This window comes from Neoarius graeffei, chromosome 2, assembly GCF_027579695.1.
Source record: "Neoarius graeffei isolate fNeoGra1 chromosome 2, fNeoGra1.pri, whole genome shotgun sequence".
NCBI classification, from domain to species: Eukaryota; Metazoa; Chordata; class Actinopteri; order Siluriformes; family Ariidae; genus Neoarius; species Neoarius graeffei.
This window is the reverse complement of record NC_083570.1, coordinates 45577111-45600017: the sequence shown is the minus strand read 5'-3', so window position 1 is coordinate 45600017 and position 22907 is coordinate 45577111. Positions and strand designations below refer to the sequence as shown.

Here is a 22907-nt window from a genome sequence, read left to right as displayed (position 1 = left end):
GTTGCTTTTGGTCCACTAGAGGATAAATACCTGGAACTCCCCATTAGTCAGACAGAAGTGAAGAAGCCTTTCGGATGAGAGGTAAAACGTCTTCAAGAATTTCAAGCAAGTCCAGTTGCCTTTTTTTTTTTTTAGCACCTACGGTTCATTGAAAACCCAATATTACCATGACATTCATGTCCTTGTATGTAAACTTCTAACCGCAATGAGAGTATTACATAATGTACAACACAGATATTAATGGCCATCTTTAAGATGACCATTTTCCTACTATCTACCAAGTTATTGCCGATACATATCTGAAACTGAAATGCTGAAAAACAAGCAAAGGAGAAATAGGCAAGCATTTTGTAGCATTACGTTTTTATGAAAAAAAAACCCTACATTAAATATCTTGTCCCCCCCCCCATTTCAGAAATAACGAGTGCTCTGAGAGCACAATATCCCCCACTGGCAACTATGCCATAACTGGTAAAATGCGACTGAATTGAACACAATTGCAATACACATATCAACATACAACAAATAATCCTGTCAAGTTTTGTGAAATTCCTCCAAAAATTGTGAGAGGAGTTTATTTCAGAAGGTGAGTACCCTTCCCGGGACGGATGGATGGACTGACATCACTATGACAATCCCCCTTTGGGCCTTTTGGCCAGTGGGGGATAAAAACATTTTGCCAAACTACATGAATTCCTCCAAAAATTGTGAGGGAAGTTGATTTCAGAAAGCAAGCACACCTTGATGAAATTGCCAAAGTACAAGTTTGTTAATAATCAAGGGCATACTCCGGGAAAATGTGCCCAAATTAAATGAAATTTCAATATGCGTATAACTGTCATATAACAAAGCCTTTTACCAAGTTTGGTGAAATTCCTCCACAATTTGTGAGAGGAGTTGATGTCAGAAGGCAAGCACACCTTCATGAAATTGTCAAAGTACAAGGTTGTTAATCAAGGGCTGTAACTTTGGTAAAATGCGACTGAATTGAACAAAATAACAATATGCGTACTACCGACATATAACAAGGCCTTTTGTCAAGTTTGGTGAAATTCCTACAAAAATTGTGAGAAGAGTTGATTTCAGAAGGTGAGCACCCTTCTGAAGTCAGACGGACAAACAGATGGAAATCGCCACAACATAATCCCCCTTCGGGCCTTTCGGCCAGCGGGGGATAAAAATGAATGAAGGCAATGTACACCATTTCCTCAGAGAGGGCACCTCCTGTTGGTCAGTGTGTGTCATGAATATAAGTAGATTTGCCACATGTAAACTTCTGAACAGGAGCATCTTTATTTTTTCATCGGATTAAAATTTAATTCGGTTTGAACTCCATGGATTTATTCCCATTAAAACATTCATGTACATGCTTAAAACAAGCTTTCAACTGATTATTTTAACTATCCATTGATTTATTTTTGGATTAGGATGCATGTAACATCATGACTGACTCGCGTTAAGGTGTTGTGTTTTTTGGAACATGATGACATGCAAAATCCACTCAAGTGCTACAAGACATTCATGTATCCCATTTGCTGTTAGCAGTGGAGGCACAAAAGCAAAATTTGACTCATGGCAGCACTCGGAAGCCATCAGAGATGTCGGCACTGATGCGTCTTTCTTAGCAGTAGGAAATAAAAGACCAATCCAGTTCCAACACCCTGTAAGAAATGCCACTACACAGGAGCAGAGCACCAGAACGACATTTCTGAGGAAACTGAAAGTGCATTTTAGGAAGAAATTAGTCTTCACCAGTCCTTATTATTCGTGTAGTGTTTCCTTTAGAGTAGTTCTCCGGTTTTCCACTTGAGGTCAGTTACAAGTTGAATTCACTGCCTTCACAGTCCTGTTGTTGATGAAATCTGTCTTCCTATAACCAGCCTGCAAGAGGTGTCCAAAAATGAAACAAATTATATAATACATTATTATAATATGGATAAAAATTGCGCACACCCAATGCGAGTGCACTGACCATTTCACATCTGTTTCACAAAATACTGAGACTTGAGATGGCATTGGGGGGAACACAACACACAGCCACTACACATTCTGGGACAAATTCAGCCACAAGTGAAATGACTACTGAGCAGTTTCAAAATATTCGAAGTCGTAATAATGTGCAGTGAAACCATTTTGTTCACAAATCGGTTGAATAATTGTAATTTCAAATATTGAGCAAAATAACCATGCGGCTGTGGTGTGCATATCACACCACCACGGTATTGCAATATGATCGGATTCTCAATATCACGATAAATTATGAGAGTGTACGTTTCTGAAACCTCCTGTGCATCATGATAGCTTTATATAAGGCCCTGATCACACCACAGCTCGCGATGGGTTTGCGAATCCTTGGCGATGAAAAACTGGTAGCATCGCCACCAACCGTGTGATACACTGAATGTTCTCCGAGCTTCGCGAGTTGTTTTTTGGAGTGTCTCCACCTCGTGAGTGGCCAAAACATTGTGAAAAATTTCAGTGTGTGCACTGAAATTTGGTGGCGAGGTTTTTGCCAGCAAACTAAGTGGCAAATGCTTGCACATGGGTTTGGGAATACTTCCTGAAGTTCGGGGAACCCTCGTCGAGCCTCTTGAGATGTACACTATATTGCCAAAAGTATTTGCTCACCCATCCAAATTATCGGAATCAGGTGTTCCAAATCACTTCCATGGCCACAGGTGTATAAAATCAAGCACCTAGGCATGCAGACTGTTTTTACAGTTTGGAGCTGGCCCCTTCCTCTTCCAGCATGACTGTGCACCAGTGCACAAAGCAAGGTCCATAAAGACATGGATGACAGAGTCTGGTGTGGATGAACCTGACTGGCCTGCACAGAGTCCTGACCTCAACCCGATAGAACACCTTTGGGATGAATTAGAGCGGAGACTGAGAGCCAGGCCTTCTCGTCCAACATCAGTGTGTGACCTCACAAATGCACTTCTGGAAGAATGGCCAAAAATTCCCATAAACACACTCCTAAACCTTGTGGACAGCCTTCCCAGAAGAGTTGAAGCTGTTCTAGCTGCAAAGGGTGGACCGACATCATATTGAACTCTATGGATTAGGAATGGGATGTCACTTAAGCTCATATGTGAGTCAAGGCAGGTGAGCGAATACTTTTGGCAATATAGTGTATTTTGTATTTGTCTCGAATTCACGTCCCTGATGCTTGCGGGAGCCTCATCAACACAGCGGCTCGGCAGAGCCTAAACTTTGCTGAGACTTAAAAAGTGCATTTACATTCAGGGATCCGTCGGAGCACGTAGTGCGTGCACTTGGGACCCAGTCATTATGGGAAACACCTGATGCTGATTTCAGTGCAATCAGCATGCGCATATAAGGACGCTGTTTTCACAGAGACTTTGCGAAGAAGTATTCTGTCAGGTATGCGGCGGTAGACGGATGTAAGTGCAGGAAGAGTGTTTATTAGCAGGCATGATGTTTACCAAAAAAAAAAAAAAGGGATGCAAGGTCAGAGTAACAAAGCACAAACAAAACCAAAACAGAAATCCGAGCCATAAAGCAGAGGATTTAACCAGAGCCATAAACATGGCTAGAAACATACGAGACAGTGATAATGACAATACTTCAAAAAGTCTCTCCCTGTGTCCGAAATCACTCACTACTCACTATATAGTGGACTATATAGTGAGCTTGCCATTTTGTAGTGCTGTCCGAATTTACAGTGAGAATTATTACACCCTATATAGTGGACTCATAGCAGACCACAATGCATTGTGAAAAGTAAATGTACAACTGATGGTCACTAACCAAGCAACATATACCATGATGCATTGCGGTCACGCCGAAGGGGGGGGAGGAGTGTTGGGGTGAATGGACAGAGGAAGCAACACATTATAAACAGACATTCAAGTACAATTAAAAATAGTAAGAGAATAGAAAAGAAGCTAAAAAATAGAATAAGACAGATAAAATACAAGAATAAAAGTTGCAGTGCAGAGCGAGGAATTAATCAAAAGCCTCAAATTTGATTTAACAAAAGGCAGTGGCAAAGAAGAAAGAAAGCATTCAGCCTTGATTTAAAAGAACTGAAAGATGCAGCAGACAAAGTACTTTGTATTTATTAATGTGGGAAATACACTCTATAATATGGATTTATCACAAAAATACCGTACATACATATGTTATTTATCAGCTGGGAGGTCCGTATGGTGAAATACCGTGACCGAGGTTTTGAAAGTACTGACTGAGGTCCTCTGGGCTGAGGTCAGTATTCAAGGCCGAGGTCACGGTATTTCACCATACGGACCGACCTTAAGCTGGTAAATAATATATTTATTTTTTTCTTTACCAAATTCTAACAGAAAACAAGCGCGCCCGAAAGGGAAAACCGAGCCGAGCCGCCATTTTGAATCCTTATTCATGGCTGTAATGCAAATGGCTTCCTCCTCGGTATACAAGTGCACTTCCATGGCAGGAAAAAAAACCCCTACATTTTGCCGCCTATGTAGTCCCCTATTTATACAAAATTGAGTCATTCAGGATTCAGCCATGTTTTTGCACGGCGTTAGCAAGTTACAGGTTTTTAGCTTTCTCCTGAAATGTTTTCTTTCTTCTTCCTCAGGGTAGTAAAACTCGCTTTCGCTATGAACACTGTCATTATCGCCACCCATGATGTAAAATTAACGCTATTATGCTGAGAAATCCTGACAAAAATTTATAAGATTTTTGATAAAAATCTTATAAATAAATCTTATAAAAAAAGATAAATGTTGACAAAAATTGCTACCATGTTTGCTGTTGTTGTGAACAAGCGAGTCGCCAGAGGTCCGTAACTGGGGTCCTTACCGTAGGATACAGACCCGCTTGCCAGCCAATTAGAGCGCAGGATTTGATGGAAACCAGGCCGCGAAAAAAATAAATGTAGTTATTATTTTGAAAACCCACCAGCCGACTGACTTGGCACATTTTAATTGTGCGACAGTAATGACGTAAATAACGGCGTGGTGGAGTAGTGTACGAAAGTGTTTTTTCATTTTATCAATGAGCTCACTATGTAGACCTCTATATAGAATTCCCTAGATAGTGAATAGGGAGTAGTGAACGAGTGAGTGATTTCAGACACAGGCTCTGTGTCCTTATATGAGCGTGCTGATTGCACTGAAATCAGCATCAGGTGTTTCCCATAATGACTGGGTCCTGTGAGCGAGCGTGGCTGCGCGAAGGCGCGACAGTCAAGTGCTCGCCTGCTGTGTGGCGACAACTTTTAGCTCACCTGTATATTGTCACCAAAATGCCTCATTTTCATCGATAACCCAACGTAAAGCATCATGAATTGTAGTGTGACCGGAGGTTGACATTTCTAGATTTTTTTTTTTACCGTACAATTATGAACTCTGAGTTGATGATTTACTGGTTTAAAGTTTTGCAGCATTTTAAATCTCCCCCCCCCCCCCCCCCCCATGTTAACCATTTTACAGAATTCATTTTTTCTTTTTAGTGTTTATTCATTTCTGTAGATAGTAAAACACTCATTTTCAAAGTTTTTTTTTTTAACACAGCATGACTCTTTTCTTGCAGTCTGTTTTCCAACCTTTATATACATCATGATACATATCGAGTATCACAGAAGTGTCTTATAACACTGCAATTTGATATTTTGGTCATATCGCCCCACCCCTAATTGCAATAACACAACAACTTGAAAAAAATGCCACGTCACAAGCAACTAATTTTTATTTGCCTGTGATCACAGTGTCAATCAATAAATCAACCCACAATACCTCAAAATGATTGCAGACCAGATGTCTAACTGCTGCCCTAATTTGCCTTAATAATGTTTCCACAGTGTATAATTGTGATATGACCCATCTGTCCATATTCTACAGTATCTTACAAAAGTATTCATCCCCCTTGGTGTTTGTCCTGTTTTGTCGCATTACAAGCTGGAATTAAAATGGATTTTTGGAGGGTTAGCACCATTTGATTTACACAACATGCCTACCACTTTAAAAGGTGTACATTGTTGTTTTATTGTGACAAATAAAAATTAAGATGAAAAAACAGAAATCTGGAGTGTGCATAAGTATTCACCCCCTTTCGTATGAAACCCCTAAATAAGAGCCGGTCCAACCAATTCACTTCATAAGTCACATAATTAGCTGATTAGGATCCACCTGTGTGCAATCAAGTGGTCACATGATCTGTCACATGATGTCTGTATAAATCAACCTGTTCTGGAAGGACCCTGACTCTGCAACACTACTAAGCAAGCAACATGAAAACCAAGGAGCCTCCAAACAGGGCAGAGACAAAGTTGTGGAGAAGTATAGATCAGGGTTGGGTTATAAAAAAATATCCCAAACTCTGAATATCCCAGGGAGCGCCATTAAATCCATTATACAGTAGCAAAATGGAAAGAATATGGCACCATTGGGCAAGTCCAAGCCAAAAAGACCCAATATACTGTATAGAAAATTGGTTGCAGCACTATTTTTAGTTTAATGGTGGAAGTTACTGATGAAAATAAATGTAAATCTAAATTAGTTTTCAAAATTTCAGCTTTCTAGACCCAGAGGTTTTTTATTTATGCCATTCTGGGAAAATTACTAAATTAGACTAGAATGTACCCCCCAAGGGCCTCTGCATGCTCTTGCGACAAGGCTTTCACAGATAGCTTTTCGCAGACAGTTGTAATTTATCGTTGAGCGGGGAGTAATAGGCGTGCGCCATGTTATTCACCGCCACAACGCAAGGGGGCGCGAAGTCGTGAAGTCGCTAGGAGTAGTTGGTGGGTGTGGTTAGTGGAGTGTTTATCCTCCGGTTACTTATAATGACTAGAACTGGAGTCGTATAGATGCACGTACTTCCTCGATCAACCGCTCTTCGTGCTGCTCCATCTTCGCTCGTCTTTTTAAAAATGGCGGTAGTGAAAACAAACCAAACTGGGAAAGTAGGGAAGCGGAAGTGCGTGTACAGAGGATGTAGAGTGGACCAATCAGAGCCCTCTTGTCTGCGAGGCTTCTGCGGTGGTCACAATTTTTGGGAGGTGCGCGCAGAGCGTCTGCGAAGGGGGGGGCTACGCAGACGCCATCTGCGAGGACTGCGTTGTCAGCATGAATTGGCCTTAAATCCTCACCAGGGATTTTTGTGATTTTAAATGCATTTTTCTCAGCTTCTAGGGTACACAGAGGTTTGAAATTTGGTAAATTAACTCTCTACATATTGCTAATCTGGTAGGAAAACAGAGCCATCTATCAAGAAAATCCTGGCCATAGGTACTTCCTAAAAATACTAAAAATTAAGAAAAACGCACTTGGGAGTGGGGTTTACGGCCCTAAAAATCAAATGTATTCATCTCCTATCACTACCTGGTCTTATTATAAACCAGATTGCCTGGTCACTTTTATATAGTGGGAGCTCTCTAGATACAATATTTACAGAAATATGGCAGATTCAATTACATACCCCACAAAAAGCATCATATCTTTAAGACCCTGAATGGAAATGAAGCACAGGTAGCACAGGTCTGCAACTTGGTAAATAGTTTCATTAATTCAAATCACTATAAACATGTGAAGTGTCATCTTCTTGTTATTTGTGCATCATTCTCTTTTTTTCAATCCCAAAATCATCCATTTTTAATGCCCTCGAATTTGTTGTTTGTGTATTTAGTCATTTTTAAGATAGATTCTAATTAATGATCAATCAAGGATTTAGTATTTTCTGTATGAGGGAGTCTCAGATGTTATTAAAGGTTGCATTGAATTCTGCAAATGCTTTCACAATTTTTGTTTTACTTTGAGGGCTAAGCTTATACTTTCATGCCCTTCTATTTGTGCCTGGTGCAGGGACCAAACACATTTTGGTCTATATATTATTAAGGAACTAGCCGTTAGTTCTATTTATAGAGTTCCAGCACCACAAATTTGTTACAAGTACCATCTACACTCTAGACTACAAGTTTGGCTCTTTGAACAGGAGCAATATTAAAGATCACTCAGATCTGAAAACAGAAAGGAAATATCATCAAACAAAGTGTTATTTTTTTCGCGGTCCGGTTTCCATCAAATCCTGTGCTCCGATTGGTTGGCGAGTGGGTCCGTATCCTACAATACGGACCCCGGTTACGGACCTCTGGTGACTCGCTCGTTCACAACAACAAACATAGTAGCATTTTTTGTCAACATTTATGTTTTTTTTTTTTTTATAAGATTATCAAAAATAAAATTTTTACCAGCATTTCTCAAGAGAATAGCATTAATTTTACAGCATGGATAGCGATAACGACAGTCTTCAGAGCGAAAGTGAGTTTTACTGCCTTGAGGAAGAAGAAATAAAAGAAAACATTTCAGGAGAAAGCTAAAAACCTGTAACTTGCTAACGCCGAGCAAAAACATGGCTGAATCCTGAATGACTCAATTTTGTATAAATAGGGGACTACATAGGCGGCAAAATGTAGTTTTTTTTTCCTGCCATGGAAGTGCACTTGTATACCGAGGAGGAAGCCACTTGCATTACAGCCGTGAATGAGGATTCAAAATGGCGGCTCGGCTCGGTTTTCCCTTTCGGGCGCTCTCGTTTTCTGTTAGAATTTGGTAACGAAAAAAATAAATATATTATTTACCAGCTTAAGGTCGGTCCGTATGGTGAAATACCGTGACCTCGGCCTTGAATACTGATCTCGGCCCAGAGGGCCTCGCTCAGTACTTTCAAGACCTCAGTCCCGGTATTTCACGATACGGACCTCCCAGCTGGTAAATAATACATACGCATGTATTTTAAAATACTGGTGTATACATGATTTATGGAAAATTATAAATACTGATATAGTCTGTCAGAAATGCAACTGTAAACAGACAATACACCCAGTATCAGTCATGACGAACATATGAATAGGAGAGTGCTGCATCTGTGATCTTAAATTACTTTTTCATGGTCAAGTACATAGTTATTTGTGAACTGTAGAGTACATGTAACAGCAAAAACAAATTCGAGGGCATTAAAAATGGATGATTTGGGATTGAAAAAAGAGAATGATGCACAAATAACAAGATGACACTTCACATGTTTGTAGTGATTGAATTAATGAAACTATTTACCAAGTTGCAGACCTGTGCTACCTGTGCTTCATTTCCATTCAGGCTCTTAAAGATATGATACTTTTTGTGGGGTATGTAATTGAATCTGGCTCTCCATTTGCTCTTAAGCCTTTCATGAGGACATACTGCTGAAAAAATAATCATATTCTGAGCATAAAAATTGTTTTCCACAGTGACCTGAACTATAAATTTAACAAAAATAATAAAGAAAAGATGGTCTTTGTAGTGGTTCCTGTTAAAATGCTATGTATTTTTACCCTAATGTCACTCACGTAACAGGACAGACATAATTCAAAACACACAAATATAGGTTCAAAACATTTAATTCAATACTCTTTTTTACATTAAATGTTATACATTTTGATACCTTATAGCAATTCCAATCTTTACTTTTAGAAATGAGGCTACTTAAGTATACCTTTCAACAGAAAAATGTTGTGGCAATTCAGTCCTTCAACTTTTCATCATGCGGCTAACTAAACCCTATCAGATTTGTTATTTAAATGATGAAGTACAGTTTCCTAAGCATGACTACAGGTATCTATCATTTAGTTGGTATCAATTTTTAAACAAAGAATTAATACATTACCATGTAAAACATATTTCTAACATAAAAGTAAATGCAGAATCATCCCATCTCGCATAACAGGACAGACGCAGAACCAGGAGAGAGACAGACCCAGTCCAAGGAGCAAGTCTGGTGTCACAGATGAGATGAGGTCACAACACAATGCATCATGAGAATTTGAAAAACTGTGTTCTGGTTGTGCTTTTTGTCTCATCCATGACTGGTGTTGACAATTTCCTAGTGATATTCGTGAATGGCTCCACAGAGGAGTCTGGTCGGGTCAGCCACTTGAATAACCCTGGTGATGCTTCTACCATGTACTGCACCCTCGCCTCATCAAACATGAAACACAAACTTAAAAAGCGATTCGGATATTCCGTCTATTCACGTAACGAGGACCGAAAGTTCTATGTCTGTCCATGTTATGTTATGAGTCCGTAAATGTCTGTCCAATCAGCCACATTTCTAAAAGGAACCCCCCCATTCTCAGCGTCAGAAATGTGCTATAAACACAAATATAGTAAGGTTTCCGTGCATATTTGATAAAGAAACATGGTCATTGATTACACAAATGCGAATTTACAACGAAAACATGCCAAATAAACATGATTCATGCAACTTACCTTGCTCACATAACATTGAGACTGACGTACTTCTTTGCATCAGAACGCGCAAAACTAAACAATTTCCGGAAATTCTGGGACTCTTCAAACAAAGACCCGAAATGACGTTTTGACATGCGCAATTTTATTTCTATGGGGTGTTCCCAAATGTTTTTAGGTCAAATCTAGTTTCGTTACGTGAGTAAAGAAAAACTGACAGACCCTCGACGATCGAGAAAAATACTTCAAAAATCCCCGTGTTTTTGTAAGGATGATGCTCATAATAATTACTACGTTGAATGAAAACCCAAATTTACGGGTTTTAGTTATCCCTTGCCATTTTCTTTCACAATTTGCATAGTAATTGTTTACATGCCAGCACGGTGGTGCAGTGGTTAGCGCTGTCGCCTCACAGCAAGAAGGTCCGGGTTCGAGCCCCGTGGCCGGCGAGGGCCTTTCTGTGTGGAGTTTGCATGTTCTCCCCGTGTCCGCGTGGGTTTCCTCCGGGTGCTCCGGTTTCCCCCACAGTCCAAAGACATGCAGGTTAGGTTAACTGGTGACTCTAAATTGACCGTAGGTGTGAGTGTGAATGGTTGTCTGTGTCTATGTGTCAGCCCTGTGATGACCTGGCGACTTGTCCAGGGCGTACCCCGCCTCTCGCCCGTAGTCAGCTGGGATAGGCTCCAGCTTGCCTGCGACCCTGTAGAACAGGATAAAGCAGCTAGAGATAAGGAGATGAGATTGTTTACATAGTAAAATGGTTACATCGGACAGACGGTCACGTGAAAAATACGAGTTTTTTCAAATGGTGATAAATTGCTTGCGTCACCTTTTCTGTTCTTTTTAAATGCACAATATCATACAATAATACTAATATTATGCCAGTCTGTCATCTGCAACTTTAATATCAGGGTTAAAGCAAGTAAAAAAGTGAAAAAATTGACTACCCATTGTTCATGTCCAAATTAAGCCCCTTGAATTTAGATTGAATCTTGCATTTAAAGTTTCGTCATAAATAATAAACTACCGCACATGAAATTGTTTCTCGTTTAATACGTACAGATAACAACTTGCATATTTTTTCCTTCAAAACATAGCAGTAATGCTCTTGTAAGAGCCTAGAATATAAACTGGTAGTCAAAGTCAGTAGAGCAAATAGAGACACATCTGCAATATTTCTGTACAGTGGTGCTTGAAAGTTTGCGACCCCTTTAGAATTTTCTATATTTCTGCATAAATATGACCTAAAATATCATCAGATTTTCATACAAGTCCTAAAAGTAGATAAAGAGAACCCAGTTAAACAAATGAGACAAAAATATTATACTTAGTCATTTATTTATTGAGGAAAATGATCCAATATTACATATCTGTGAGTGGCAAAAGTATGTGAACCTTTGCTTTCAGTATCTGGTGTGACCCCCTTGTGCAGCAATAACTGCAACTAAACGTTTCTGGTAACTGTTGATCAGTCCTGCACACCGGCTTGGAGGAATTTTAGCCCGTTCCTCCGTACAGAACAGCTTCAACTCTGGGATGTTGGTGGGTTTCCTCACATGAACTGCTCGCTTCAGGTCCTTCCACAACATTTCCATTGGATTAAGGTCAGGACTTTGACTTGGCCATTCCAAAACATTAACTTTATTCTTCTTTAACCGTTCTTTGGTAGAATGACTTGTGTGCTGAGGGTCGTTGTCTCGCTGCAAGACCCACCTTCTCTTGAGATTCAGTTCAAGGACAGATGTCTGAAATTTTCCTTTAAAATTCGCTGGTATAATTCAGAATTCATTGTTCCATCAATGATGGCAAGCCGTCCTGGCCCAGATGCAGCAAAACAGGCCCAAACCATGATACTACCACCACCATGTTTCACAGATGGGATATGGTTCTTATGCTGGAATGCAGTGTGTTCCTTTCTCCAAACATAACGCTTCCCATTTAAACCAAAAAGTTCTATTTTGGTCTCATCCATCCACAAAACATTTTTCCAATAGCCTTCTGGCTTGCCACATGATCTTTAGCAAACTGAAGACGGGCAGCAATGTTCTTTTTGGAGAGCAGTGGCTTTCTCCTTGCAACCCTGCCATGCACACCATTGTTGTTCAGTGTTCTCCTGATGGTGGGCTCATGAACATTAGCCAATGTGAGAGAGGCCTTCAGTTGCTTAGAAGTTACCCTGGGGTCCTTTGTGACCTCGCCGACTATTACACGCCTTGCTCTTGGAGTGATCTTTGTTAGTCGACCATTCCTGGGGAGGGTAACAATGGTCTTGAATTTCCTCCATTTGTACACAATCTCTCTGACTATGGATTGGTGGAGTCCAAAATCTTGAGATGGTTTTGTAACCTTTTCCAGCCTGATGAGCATCAACAATGCTTTTTCTGAGGTCCTCAGAAATCTCCTTTGTTCATGCCATGATACACTTCCACAAACATGTGTTGTGAAGCTCAGACTTTGATAGATCCCTGTTCTTTAAATAAAACAGGGTGCCCACTCACACCTGATTGTCATCCCATTGTTTGCAAACACCTGACTTTAATTTCACCTTCAAATTAACTGCTAATCCTAGAGGTTCACATACTTTTGCCACTCACAGATATGTAATATTGGATCATTCTCCTCAATAAATAAAAGACCAAGTAGAATATTTTTGTCTCATTTATTTAACTGGGTTTTCTTTATATACTTTTAGGACTTTTGTGAAAATCTGATGTTGTTTTAGGTCATATTTATGCAGAAATGTAGAAAATTCTAAAGGGTTCACAAACTTTCAAGCACCACTGTAAATACTCTATCTAGAGCGCTCCCATTATATAAAAGTGACCAGGCAATCTGTTTTATAATAACACAACCAGGTAGTGATAGATGAATACATTTGTTTTCTAGTATTTTTAGGGCCCTAAACCCCACTCATGAGTGCATTTTTCTTAATTTTTAACATCTTTAGGAAGTACCTATGGCCAGGATTTTCTAGATACAAAGCTCCATGTTTTCCTTCCAGACTAGCAACATGCAGAGAGTTAATTTACCAAAATTTAAACCTCTGTGTAGCCTAGAAGCTGAGAAAAATGCATTTAAAACCCCAAAAATCCCTGGCGAGGATTTAGGGGGTACATTCTAGTCTAATTTGAGTAATTTTCCAAATGACCTAGTTCATTAAATACACAGAATAGGGCCCTGAAATTTATAATCAGCTCATATTTCACCAGTATCCATTACCATAAGCTCTCACAAAGAAAATGAATCTGGTGCTGCAACCACCATCTGGTCATTTGGCATGGACCTACCCCACTACAAACCTGACAAGAGAAGGCTGCCCACCAAAACTCACAGACTGGGTAAGGAGGGCATTAATCAGAGATGCAATAAAGACACCAAAGATAACACTGAAGGAGCTGCAAAGATCCACAACAGAGATGGGAGTATCTGTCCATAGGACCACTTTAAGCCGTACACTCCAAAGAGAGGGGCTTTATGGAAGAGTGGCCAGAAAAAAGTCAGTGCTTAAGAAAACACGTTTGGAGTTTGCCCAACAGCATGTGGCAGACTCCCCAAACACATGGAAGAAGATTCTCTGGTCAGATGAGACTAAAATTGATCTTTTTGCCCATCGTGGGAAACACCATGTGTGGTGCAAACCCAACACCCTGAGAACAACATTCCTACAGTGAAGCATGGTGGTGGCAGCATCATGCTATGAGGATGTTTTTCATCTGCAGGGACAGGAAAGCTGGTCAGGACTGAAGGAAAGATGGATGGCACTAAATACAGGGCAATTCTGGAGGAAAACCTGTTTGAGTCGGCCAGAGGTTTGAGACTGGGATGATGGTTCACGTTCCAGCAGGACAATGACCCTAAACATACTGCTAAAGCTACACTGGAATGGTTTAAAGGGAAACATTTAAATATCTTGGAATGGCCTAGTCAAAGCCCAGACCTCTATCCAATTGAGAATCTGTGGCATAACTTGAAGATTGCTGTGCACCAACACAACCCATCTAACTTGGAGTTGGAGCAGTTTTGCCTTGAGGAATGGGCAAAAATCCCAGTGGCTATATGCGCCAAGCTAATAGAGACATAACCCAAGAGACTTGCAGCTGTGATTGCAACAAAAGGTAGCTCTACAAAATATTGACTTTGGGGGGTTGAATACCACCATCTGGTCATTTGGCATGGACCTACCCCACTACAAACCTGACAAGAGAAGGCTGCCCACCAAAACTCACAGACTGGGTAAGGAGGGCATTAATCAGAGATGCAATAAAGACACCAGGTTTCTGTTTTTTTCATCTCAATTATTGTTTGTGTCACAATTAAAAAAAAAAAAAAAATTCACCTTTAAAGTGGTAGGCATGTTGTCTAAATCAAATGGTGCTAACCCCCCAAAAATCCATTTTAATTCCAGTTTGTAATGCGACAAAACAGGACAAACACCAAGGGGGATGAATACTTTTGCAAGAGACAGTGTACTACATGATAATTGGTATTTGCCCAAACTTCAGATTTACTGACCTTCTTGTAGCTACCATGAAGCTCAGGGTATCTCCACAGAGTGTGCAGCAGAACACTAGCAGCCCGGCCAGCCTGTGTGGATCCATGCCTTACGCCATACCAAAAAAAAAAAAAAATCAATAAAAGTTTGCTTTAGTCCTATTAAATATTGACGGAGACAGCTTGTACATTAAAAATGTGAAGACATTTCCTCTATTGCCTGCATTGTAAACCATTAAGTAGCAAATTAGTCCCTTTCAGTTAACTGACTCTAGTAATTGGAGGAATTAGTGTGAGGAGCTACAAACATTTGCATTCATGACCTGAAGTGAGCCAGAGACAATTCTAAAGATTAGCAAATCCCTTTAATTGGTGTGTTGTCCACAGATTTTTCAGATTAGCTGCAGAAGTAGGGATTATGTAAAGTATGCAAGTCTGGCTTGTGTATTGCTGCATGTGACTGACGATCGTAACTTGTAATTCTCTGATCTCCAATTAGGAAAAATGAAAGAAAACATGGAATTCCTACTTTGGAAATTTGGGATGGTTTTCTCAAGCCTCAGTTCAGCAAGTGACATCAAAATCAATATGGCCACTCACAACATGAACAGTAAACGCAGTCCCTTTAAAATGCTTTAGATCAGTCAATATAGAGACACATTTGCCTTGTTAAATCTTAGTTTACTGTTTGGAAGAGGACAACATGCGTCACTCATCACAGTTAGCTGGCTAGCTTGTTACTAACAAAAGACGAACACTGAGGCGTCCGTGTTTTTTTCCCCCCATTTTGACCTATAGCAAGTCAAAAATGACCATTTTGAGTTCTTCTGAACTTCCTACTTTTTGAGAACCTGAATTAAAGCTAGACAAAGGCCAACATCACTGGTTGATAAGCCAAGGAATGAAAATTACAATAAACATCATTACCAATGGTTTTGTGTATAGTTTGTGGATTGGAGCTGATCCACTCTGAGCTGAATTGGACCGATTCAACTGTTCGTACCGTTTTATAGTGCATGGTCCGCAAACAAGCCAGCTAACAGGGACTAGGGCTGGGTATCGATTCAAATTTCAAGAATCGAGTCGATTCCGAAGCTTCAGAATCGATTATCACGACTATATACGATTTGATGCAATCCGATCCGATCTCGATTCGATTCGATCCAATATTGATTCGGGTTAGTGTTATTAGAACCATTTTTGACTGTGTAGTTAAGCAACATATTAATACTTGTATTATATTTACATTCAACAGCAAATTAATCAAGTATTGGTAGTTAATGATGGCTGTAAGACTGGTGAAAATGATAATGATCAAACCCCCTCACAGAAAGGCGAATCAAGACAGCAAACCGAGGACGCCAGAGGTCTCTATACCTGCAACAATAGTGTCCAAATGGGACACTAACCTGGTGCATTATTAAGAATTCACCCAAAAGCTGTTGCTGTTGCACACAAATGCATTTTTATTTTATAATGTCAAAAAAAAAAAAGAGAGATTCTTAGCCAGTGTAAATGTAAACAGATTGCTGGTTACTGGCTTCAAAGTAACCTAACGGTCATTATACCGTTTGTAAATAAGAACCAAAGATACAGCACCTTAGGAAACATAAGTGTCTCTCAGTTTTGTGTAAAATCTTCAAAATATAAAAAGTATAAAACATTCAATTGCCTTTAAAGTGCAAACATGTAAACAGCACATTTAAACTTAAACTTTAAATTTACCTTAAATTTTAAACTTAAATATATAATAAACCTTAAATTTCAACTTCAGACTGTAAATAAAAACGCTGTTTCCTGTTAAAGTGCACACAAAAATAAATTCTGACTGGACCTTAAACTTGACCTGAGACAGACTGGGTAAACTGTCCATCAACTGCCATCACTTGGGTACAAAAAGATTCTTCTGCAGAAAAAGGAGCTTTACTGTTTTCTTCTGACACTCCAACGCCCCCCCCCAAAAAAAATTGGATCTGCACGATTCAGCCGTGAAAAAGGCGGCATCCGCCAAAAGGCGCGCCGTTTGCATCCAGACCGCCTGCGCGAATTCAATGATGCAACGAGTGGGGTTAAAGTTCACCGGGAAAAATGTAATTTAAAAAAAAATATCGATCTTTGGACGTACGAATCGATCTTCAGGAAATAATATGCAAATCGATTCAGAATCGGAAAATCGATTTTTTCAACACAGCCCTGACAGGGACAGTCAGTCATTCATGTTCGAGAGATGGGCTACCTCTCTTTGCTGCTGATCTTGATGATTATAGGAAGGACCCCGTTGTTGAGAACAGTGCGGGCATTCTGTACAGACGTCTGGCTCAGGTTGTTTAGAATCTGACAGACGGATGTGATGTCACCAGACTGCGCCATAGCTGTGTCTGAAGTGTGAAGCATGGCAACCAGCTCTGGCAACAGCTGGTTACCTATAGCATAGCAAAGTTACATTTGACACATGGTTGTTAAAAAAACCCCCACAAACTCTGTGTTAATGTGATGTAAAAGCAATGATGACAAAATGTGTATATATATTAAAAAAAGCATTATAAAAGAAACTGTCAAGATATACATTATTAGTATTTATCCACGTATCTGTGTGTACGCTTTCATCCAGAAAGGCCATGCGTTTTCTTTCTTTTCTGGTGAGCTGAAGATAATTAAAAAAAAAAAAACTTTTCGAAATCATGACTCATTATCATGTCAAAATGCATTATTGAGCTTTACATACTGTACAGCAGAAAGCATCTCGACAGAACACAGCTGGTACAGTGGCAGAGTTACAGCCCCAAAGGTTGTGGGTTTGATCCCGAACTCAAGTGACTGTGTGACTTTGACTACGTTTTTCACCCCAAATCTCCCCTTTGGGATCAATCAATCAAGTCCATCCACCCAATCACGGAGACCTTCCGGCCCCTCAAACTGACCACACGTTCAAGATCTCCATGGCGTCCTTGATGGCGAAGCTGCAGATTTCTGAGTCTCTTTCACAAGTAACTGACACTAATTGCAAAATGGTCTAGCACTGATAAACATGAGGTTAGACAGATGGATACAGTTCCAGTCAAAATTTTGGACACTCCTAATTCAAGGTTTTATTTTTATTAATTAAAAGGCACTTCATGTCTTAAAGTAATGATGGATGTCGTTTCTCTTTACTTAGTTGAGCAGTTCTTGACATAATATGGATTAGTACAGTTGTGGAATAGGACTATTTACTGTATTTTAATTAATTACTATTTACCGTTTGATCTTAAACAGATTAAGAAGGCAAGAAATTGCACTAATTAACTTTTGACAAGGCACCTGTTAATTGAAAAGCATTCCAGGTGACTACCTCATGAAGCTGGTTAAGATAATGCCAAGTGCGCAAAGTGTCAAGGTAAACGCTGGCTACTATTATATATATACACAACCCCGATTCCAAAAAAGTTGGGACAAAGTTCAAATTGTAAATAAAAACGGAATGCAATAATTTACAAATCTCAAAAACTGATATTGTATTCACAATAGAACATAGACAACATATCAAATGTCGAAAGTGGGACATTTTGAAATTTCATGCCAAATATTGGCTCATTTGAAATTTCATGACAGCAACACATCTCAAAAAAGTTGGGACAGGGGCAATAAGAGGCTGGAAAAGTTAAAGGTACAAAAAAGGAACAGCTGGAGGACCAAATTGCAACTCATTAGGTCAATTGGCAATAGGTCATTAACATGACTGGGTATAAAAAGAGCATCTTGGAGTGGCAGCGGCTCTCAGAAGTAAAGATGGGAAGAGGATCACCAATCCCCCTAATTCTGCACCGACAAATAGTGGAGCAATATCAGAAAGGAGTTCGACAGTGTAAAATTGCAAAGAGTTTGAATATATCATCATCTACAGTGCATAATATCATCAAAAGATTCAGAGAATCTGGAAGAATCTCTGTGCGTAAGGGTCAAGGCCGGAAAACCATACTGGGTGCCTGTGATCTTCGGGCCCTTAGACGGCACTGCATCACATACAGGCATGCTTCTGTATTGGAAATCACAAAATGGGCTCAGGAATATTTCCAGAGAACATTATCTGTGAACACAATTCACCGTGACATCCGCCGTTGCCAGCTAAAACTCTATAGTTCAAAGAAGAAGCCATATCTAAACATGATCCAGAAGCGCAGACGTCTTCTTTGGGCCAAGGCTCATTTAAAATGGACTGTGGCAAAGTGGAAAACTGTTCTGTGGTCAGACAAATCAAAATTTGAAGTTCTTTATGGAAATCAGGGACGCCGTGTCATTCGGATGAAAGAGGAGAAGGACAACCCGAGTTGTTATCAGTGCTCAGTTCTGAAGCCTGCATCTCTGATGGTATGGGGTTGCATTAGTGCGTGTAGCATGGGCAGCTTACACATCTGGAAAGACACAATCAATGCTGAAAGGTATATCCAGGTTCTAGAGCAACATATGCTCCCATCCAGACGACGTCTCTTTCAGGGAAGACCTTGCATTTTCCAACATGACAATGCCAAACCACATACTGCATCAATTACAGCATCATGGCTGCGTAGAAGAAGGGTCCGGGTACTGAACTGGCCAGCCTGCAGTCCAGATCTTTCACCCATAGAAAACATTTGGCGCATCATAAAATGGAAGATATGACAAAAAAGACCTAAGACAGTTGAGCAACTAGAATCCTACATTAGACAAGAATGGGTTAACATTCCTATCCCTAAACTTGAGCAACTTGTCTCCTCAGTCCCCAGACGTTTACAGACTGTTGTAAAGAGGAAAAGGGGATGTCTCACAGTGGGAAACATGGCCTTGTCCCAACTTTTTTGAGATGTGTTGTCATGAAATTTAAAATCACCTAATTTTCCTCTTTAAATGATACATTTTCTCAGTTTAAACATTTGATATGTCATCTATGTTCTATTCTGAATAAAATATGGAATTTTGAAACTTCCACATCATTGCATTCCGTTTTTATTTACAATTTGTACTTTGTCCCAACTTTTTTGGAATTGGGGTTGTATTTATTTATTTATTTATTTATTTATTTCATTCCACTTCATAGTTTTGATGTATTCAGTATTGTTCTAATACTACTAATAATAGAAAATAGTCAAAATACAGAAAAACCTATGAATGAGCAGGGGTGTCCAAACTTTTGACTGGTATAATAGATACATACATAGATTACTGGTAGATAGATAAATGGATGGATAGACAGATGCATATTATTCCTGTGGGAAATTGGGGGCTGTAACAGCTGTGTTCTGTTACAGCGCCAGTGTTGTAGTCGAGTCACTAAACCTCGAGTCCGAGTTCAGTCCTCAAGTCCCCAGTGTTCAAGTCCGAGTCATTAAAGAAAATTTCAAGTCGAGTCGAGTCCGAGAACAAGACTCCAACTGCACCATGTGACGGTGGCTGTTGCTACCTTTATGTGAAAGCGTCTCTGCTACTGTGTTGGACTAACGTTACTGCCTCATTTTAGTTAATAGGCTACAGATAAAAAGCTTGTTCATCGCTCAGCAGGCCCCGCCTAGGGATGGCGAAAACTAAAAAAAATCTTGACCGACCACCGAGCCTCATTAGCTGGTTAAAGTCGGTTAACCTATGAGTTTAAACAGGGATGCAAACGGCGCGCCTTTTTCACGGCTCGTGCAGATCCGATTTTTTTTTTGGGGGGGGGGGGGGGGGGGGGGCCTTGGAGTGTCTGAATAATTTCATCAGAGTAAATTCTGTATTAAAATTACTACATAAGCAAATGCCTTACAGTCCATGAAAAAGCCGTGAAAAAGTCGGCATCTGCGCCTTTAGTTTGTGTGGAGAGATCTGATCTGCAATAACATGCATTGTTGGCTACAGACCGAAACATACTTTCAGAATGCACTGGCCAAGGCACGACTAAACTCCATGTGCCTTCTAATAATAATTAAAAAAAAAAAACACAATAGTAATTTGTAAGCTAAAAAGCCTGTGTCTACACTTTTTTTCTTTCGCCAAGTGGCAGCTGTGTTCAACTGGGGCGGGACATGACTGAATGGGTGTTTCTGATTTGTCAGCTGTCTTTAACTGGGGCGGGACATGACTGAATGGGTGTTTCTGATTTGTCAGCTGTCTTTAACTGGGGCGGGAGGGCGGGACATGACTGAATGGGTGTTTCTGATTTGTCAGCTGTCGTCCTTACACCGCATGGCATGCCCCAAGCGTTTACAACACAGAATTCCAGGTTCTCCGCTCCAAAATCGGCAGCTTCAAAACGATTGATTTTTTTTTTTTTTTTTCACCGACAACCAAAAAAAAAAAATTAACCGGTTGACGTTGATTCGGTCAAACGGTCATCGGTTAACATCCCTAGCCCCGCCCACTATCAACAGGGCAAATAACATGAGAGAGGGTTAACATGAGCTAGTTAATCGCTCAGCGAGCCCCGCTATCAACAGAGCAATGAACATAGCGTGTCACTTCCTTCTCTGGGTGGAGTCTCGCCAAATGACGATTGAAGTTCGAGGTCGTCCCCGTCGTCTCCTCTATAGTTCTTCTACATATGGAACACATAGCAGTGCATTTCTTCCCCCACTGCACGAGAAGCCGTATAAGCAAAGCAGACAATCCTAGGGACGTTCTCTCTAGGCATTTTAGCACCATTAACATTAGTTTGTTCCTGAACATGACGTATGAACAGGTGAATGTGCATTCTCTTGCACAAAATTAGTATAAAAATTAATGTAGATATAAATATCTTATGCCAAATTATGGCGGCATGTTACAAAAAATAAAGAAAAAAAATCCGAGTCCTCGTCTCCAATTTACAAGTCTAAATGCAGTTAATGCACATGTCCGAGTCATCAGTGCTCAAATCCAAGTCAAGTCACGAGTCCTTAAAATTAGGGCACGAGTCAGACTCGAGTACTACAAGCCTGTACGACGCTCCCTGATGTACAGGATGTTTACTCAATAGCACATTTTGATATGTGAGAAAAATAAATTTGTGATCTTGAAATAAAACCAAGAAGGAAAAAAAAAAAAACCAAGCATGGCATTTCTGGACTTCTAGTGTGTGTGCGCGCGCGGCGGCGAGAGAGAGATTTGGTGAAATACTTACTGATGTCAGAATGGAGCCCTTTGTAGCGTGACATGTTTTTGAGCAGACACACTGAGGCTCTCTTCACCTCATCCTCGCCCTCCTGCAGCACCTTCTTCACCTGCTGCAGGCCTCCTTCTTTCTGACCGATGCTGTAGGCCATGGCGTGCGACACCTGAACGCCATCACAAATAATTAAGTGTCATCATAGCAGAACACTGAACCGTGTTGATTCACAATTTATTTGAAAAGACCTCGCTAATCCGGTTAAGACTTTAGTGCGTGTGTGAGATATGAACCAGAATAATTACACCATGATTTAAAATATTCATTTTAATATTTTAATTCCTTTTATTTTTTTGATTTACTTTAAGTATTCCTTAATATTTTATATAGTTTTACTGTCTTTTTGGATATATACATCTATGGAATCAATTCTGTGCCAAAATGTTCATACAATACTTTTGAAATATCAAACAAAAACGACAAATCAAAATACAAAAAAAAATAGTCAATTTTTTTTAGACTGGCAAACAAATTATTCGTGTAATCGTGCAAAATATCAGTCTATTACTCTTCAGAAACCTTTATTTTTGTTCCGCGTCTTTCTCAGTTTTGTTTGACGTAATTTATTTTGGTTGCGATTCCAGCTTTCTCGTTTGCGCTCCCTGACTTTTTGCTTGCAGTTTTGGCACAAACTTCACGTGTGGGTGGGGCTGTCCAGGAACGCATTCCCATTGGCTAACTTGTGTTTGACTGACAGCTACGCCCAGCCATTCCCCCGGAAGCTGTTGCGGCCATTTCCCTACTCGGATTTTGGCGGACTGTTTGACGAGTGGACGAGTGTAATATTATAGTCGCCACTGAAGTCCACTCGATCCTTGTTTACTGTCAACGGATCGGTCACTCGTCAAACAGTCCGCCAGAATCCGAGTAGGGAATGGCTGAGCGTAGCTGTCAGTCAAACACAAGTTAGCCAATGGGAAATGCGTTCCTGGACAGCCCACCCACACGTGAAGTTTGTGCCAAAACTGCAAGCAAAAAGTCAGGGAGCGCAAACGAGAAAGCTGGAATCGCAACCAAAATAAATTACGTCAAACAAAACTGAGAAAGACGCG

The 22907-nt window shown here is 40.1% G+C and overlaps 1 protein-coding gene across 3 annotated transcripts in view; it reads right to left on the bottom strand.

The window, feature by feature from the left end:
* Positions 1–1274: 1274 nt before the first annotated feature.
* Positions 1275–22907, bottom strand: part of pkp2 (plakophilin 2) — a 99932-nt gene continuing 78299 nt past the window's right edge. For all 3 annotated transcript variants that reach the window (XM_060914310.1, XM_060914311.1, XM_060914312.1), the window contains 4 exons: positions 21811–21964; positions 16960–17146; positions 14745–14832; positions 1275–1881 (listed from right to left, as the gene is read on the bottom strand). In XM_060914310.1, coding sequence (XP_060770293.1) covers positions 1813–1881; positions 14745–14832; positions 16960–17146; positions 21811–21964 — 498 coding nt within the window. In that variant the 3' untranslated portion in view covers positions 1275–1812. The remainder of the gene's footprint in view (positions 1882–14744; positions 14833–16959; positions 17147–21810; positions 21965–22907) is intronic.